Source organism: Pecten maximus, chromosome 5, assembly GCF_902652985.1.
Source record: "Pecten maximus chromosome 5, xPecMax1.1, whole genome shotgun sequence".
In the NCBI taxonomy this organism is placed as follows: Eukaryota; Metazoa; Mollusca; class Bivalvia; order Pectinida; family Pectinidae; genus Pecten; species Pecten maximus.
Genome location: NC_047019.1, coordinates 25,102,778 through 25,106,733, shown reverse-complemented (window position 1 = coordinate 25,106,733; position 3,956 = coordinate 25,102,778). Strand labels below are relative to the sequence as shown.

At 37.9% G+C, this 3,956-nt stretch overlaps 1 protein-coding gene across 1 annotated transcript; it reads right to left on the bottom strand.

Moving 5' to 3' along the window:
* Positions 1–1,340: 1,340 nt before the first annotated feature.
* On the bottom strand, positions 1,341–2,720 carry LOC117328373 (zinc finger MYM-type protein 2-like). The gene has a single exon (XM_033885901.1). The coding sequence runs from the start codon at positions 2,718–2,720 to the stop codon at positions 1,341–1,343; it is 1,380 nt and encodes a 459-aa protein (XP_033741792.1).
* Positions 2,721–3,956: the final 1,236 nt, after the last annotated feature.

Below are 3,956 nucleotides of genomic sequence, written 5' to 3'. Positions count from 1 at the left end.
CCACGTGCCTAGGGGTGGAGCTACAATATTGATAAAAACCTGTCACTGTGATATGTTTCCCGCCAATTTCTGACACGTTTCATTCTGTCACAGTAGCCTATTCATTTCTAGTGAGACTGTCAACCATGGCGGATCAGGTACTGATCATTGATGTCGATGTGTTTACCGACCTCGACCAAGTATGAGTAGGAACTGGAAGATAGTGATACGGTAGCTACTGACATTGGATTATTTGATACCAAGGAATTAACGCAACCAATTGCATGCCAATTGTAAATAAACTGAATGGTAATGTGAAAAACATGTGAAAGACTGCAGGATTCGAGGGAAATTACACAAACGGTAACTGCTCCGGAAAGAGGACCTGCGCTACTTCCCTTTACCAAGCAGGTAAGTCTAAAATCATATTGTTTGAACAAATTGTGAAATGAAATATTTTTCGTAAATTTCGACGTTCACGATGTCACGAATCTTTCAAAGTCCATGAAATTGTTTAAATACATCGATGAATCGGTTAATCGGTATTTTTATCCACTCGTCCTGTTATCATTTTCATCACTATTTTGCTTATGATAAGATTTTTGTGCAACGAAAATGTATGGTTACATTTGGAGTAATCTGTATAACCATTTTTTTTAAATGACTGAAATTTTATATGTAATCATGAATGCGTTTTTTTACTGATCTGTTAGACCTAAAATATACTCAACAGGGTTTTATATTCTGTTTCGTCAGGTTTTGATGAGCAACTCAATATGGACAGGACGGAACATCGCAGCACGGCTGTATGCATACAAGGTGAAGAAAGAAGACAACAAAGAATATTTCTAAACGGCACTCGTATTTCATTAAATTTTGTTTAAAATGTTTTCCTGTCTTTGTTCATTTGCCACGCCCACATTTGAAATTGGCCCCGCCTCAAGACTGAGGCATGGACCAATCAGAAATGCCATGTGATATTTCAGATATCACATATGTGATATTTGAAATATCACATAGTATGCAATATAACGCCAACAAAAGATCAAAGAAAAACCGAGGCGTCATTGGATAATTCATTCATCTTGTCCTTGGAATATGTTATGAAGAGCTGACCTCTTCCAGTAAGAACCCATGTTCTTATCTAGTAAGAACATGGGTTCTTATTATGACCTATTTCCCAGTGTTGTAATTATACATAGCATGTACTGGGGTCATTTTGCAACACTGTATAACAAGCTGTCTGGGAAATAGGTTGCCATGTACTTTTAAAAACAAACACACATTTTTCAGTTGTTTTTTTTCGATACATTTAATTTTAAGAACTTTGAACATTGCTATTTCAGTGCAATTTTAACAAATCACTTCAAATTGATTGTCACTGTACAATTATTAAGGTTTAATTCATTGCTTTTAGACGTAACTGTGATCTCAGTCTTTATTTCATTTGTGTCACTGGCTCCAAAAACGCTCAGAGCATCCTGAAAAGACATTTTACAATGTTTAGATGGAGGTTCTAAGAGGGGACTGATTTCCTTTTCCTGTACAGAAGATGTTCTCTTATAATCCCGTACTGCAGTGCTCCTGTGGCCAGTTCGTTGCATAATAAGTTGTTCGTCTACTCCGCTCTGGAATAGTGATGTGGCACAGGTTCTTTTCCCGGAATGATTGGAAAAGTTCCATTGGATCCCCGCTTTTGTACACATCGTTTTCACAATCGTCGAGAGTTTGTTAACACCGACAACCTGACTGGAAAATTTCATTTCTTTTCCCTGAATCGGGCGCCTATAGATTGTTCCCATTTTCCCAACCTTTTCGAGATAAAGTTCATATAGATCATACAGTGACCGGTCGCTTCTCGCCTCAGAATAATGTTTCATACATTTTGGCTGTATCTTTCTTTGATTTAACCCGCCAGCAAAGTTGTTTGACGTTCTACCTTGAAATTCAATCAAAGTTCCCAACTCGTCTGCCCCCAACACAAATTGTTCACCGCATAATGCACGATGTTCATCCATTCCACGCAAACCAAATAGTTTACAGTTGTAATAAAAGACAGTGTTTAACAAAGATTGGGACGACTTACCCCCTAACTGTTCTTTTTCCCACAATACGTTTTCATTTTCCGGAGAAATTGGATCAGCTTCCTTTTTCCTACCACCAATTCCACGCGATGTCAAATCTTTCATCCTTGCGTCCAGCGTTTTCCGAAAACCCTGGAATCTTAAATCTCCTGTATTCAAATAATTCATGATGATCACACCGTTCTCTCTTAAATATCTCAGTAATCCTGACACCAGTTGGTAAAGACTGTTACCTGGATATTCTGTTCCGTCCTGTCGCCGACATTCTATCACAAAGCATGATAGATAATGGTTCATCTGTAAATCATTCATGGTAAGAAGGGCAGGGACATCTCCTCTGCTTTTTGTCCATTCGTCCCATGCACGTTTTGCCCAGTTTGTGTTTTTTCTTGTATTTCTGTTTTCCTTTGACTTTATAAAGTCCTGTATATATTCCGAATCAACGGGCGGTCCGAAACGTGATTTTGTGTTTTCCGTGGGTTCCGGTCCTTCTTTGAGTAATTCCACGTTAAAACTTCCAAAGGAATAGTCCTCTAGGCCTAAATCCAAGTTTTCAGAAATTTCATATCTGTCAAGAACTTGTGACAGAGTAACGTCGTCCAAGTCATCAAAGTCATTCAGAAAATCATAATCAAAATTCTTTACAAAATCCGACATTTAAATCAGCGTGCTTGGCATAAAAATGTGAGTGTGTGGCTAATTATGTAATCCAAAATTTGATAAAAAGAATGATAAATCAAAAATCAAAACCAACTCGGGATTGACAGAAGAAATAGCCAATCATTTTCAAATAGGAGTGTCAATGTGTATCATCAACTCTGGATTAACAGAATCAGTAGCCAATCAGAATAAAGTAGGCGTCACCAACCCAGGAGTGAAAGATTTCCATGCTAGCCCAGTGTACATTTTAACATTGTAGATAATTGAACATTGTTCTCGATGAAAGAAATATGTCACATCTATGATACAAGTAGGTTACACAATAGTTTACTCGTTCTTCAGGTAGAACCCACGCGGCACTCCGTGCCTTGAGGGTTATATCCTGAAGAACTCGTAAACTATGGTGTAACCAATACTTGTTGATCCGAAAGTTAAATATTTGAACTTCCTGTCGCAGTTGAAATTTGTTGAATATATGTAATATGTGTACAATTCTCATCAATGTATACATTGCTATCCAGGTTTTAATATCATCTAATAGACGATTTGTCAGTATGTTAATGTGAGGGTACCGTACAGATCCTCACTTCCTATGGGTATTTCTGGCTAGGCGATTTATGGGGCGTAAGTGACGAGGAATAGGTTGAGCTTCTTAGTGTACGACAGGTTGTCAGAAGAAGTGAGGACCCAACTAACGACAAACTTGACAAAAATAATTCGGTTGTTAGAGGCCTCAATGAAAGTCCCCATCTCAAAATCGATCATTTCATTGGAAGGACTGCTTTTCTTTAAAACATACATCATTCCCACCACATCAGCCTGTTTATCTTTATAACGTTCTGAAGCAAGTTCCTGTGTCCTCTGTGCAAATGTTCTGTAGCTGACTTCTTATCATGGGATGTGGAAGTTCCTTGGACCCGAACCTGTGCAGCTACCAACAAGCAGCCACTGCATTCGATGACGTCGCCTCTGTGTAGGTGGCGGACCAACATATGAAACTCCCGCGACCGATTTCTAACCGTTCTCATACATGCCAAACTTTCAGGAGACCAATAAGGAAGATTGATGATTATTTTAAGGGAGTTTTGCATAAAATAAGGGAGATTTGTGTGCGACATGAATATCAACATTTTTACTCAATTTTAAAGCAATAAAATAATTCTGAAAGTAATAAAGAATATTTATATTTATTTGGGATATTAATCATACTGTATATGCAAACATAAAAAAGTT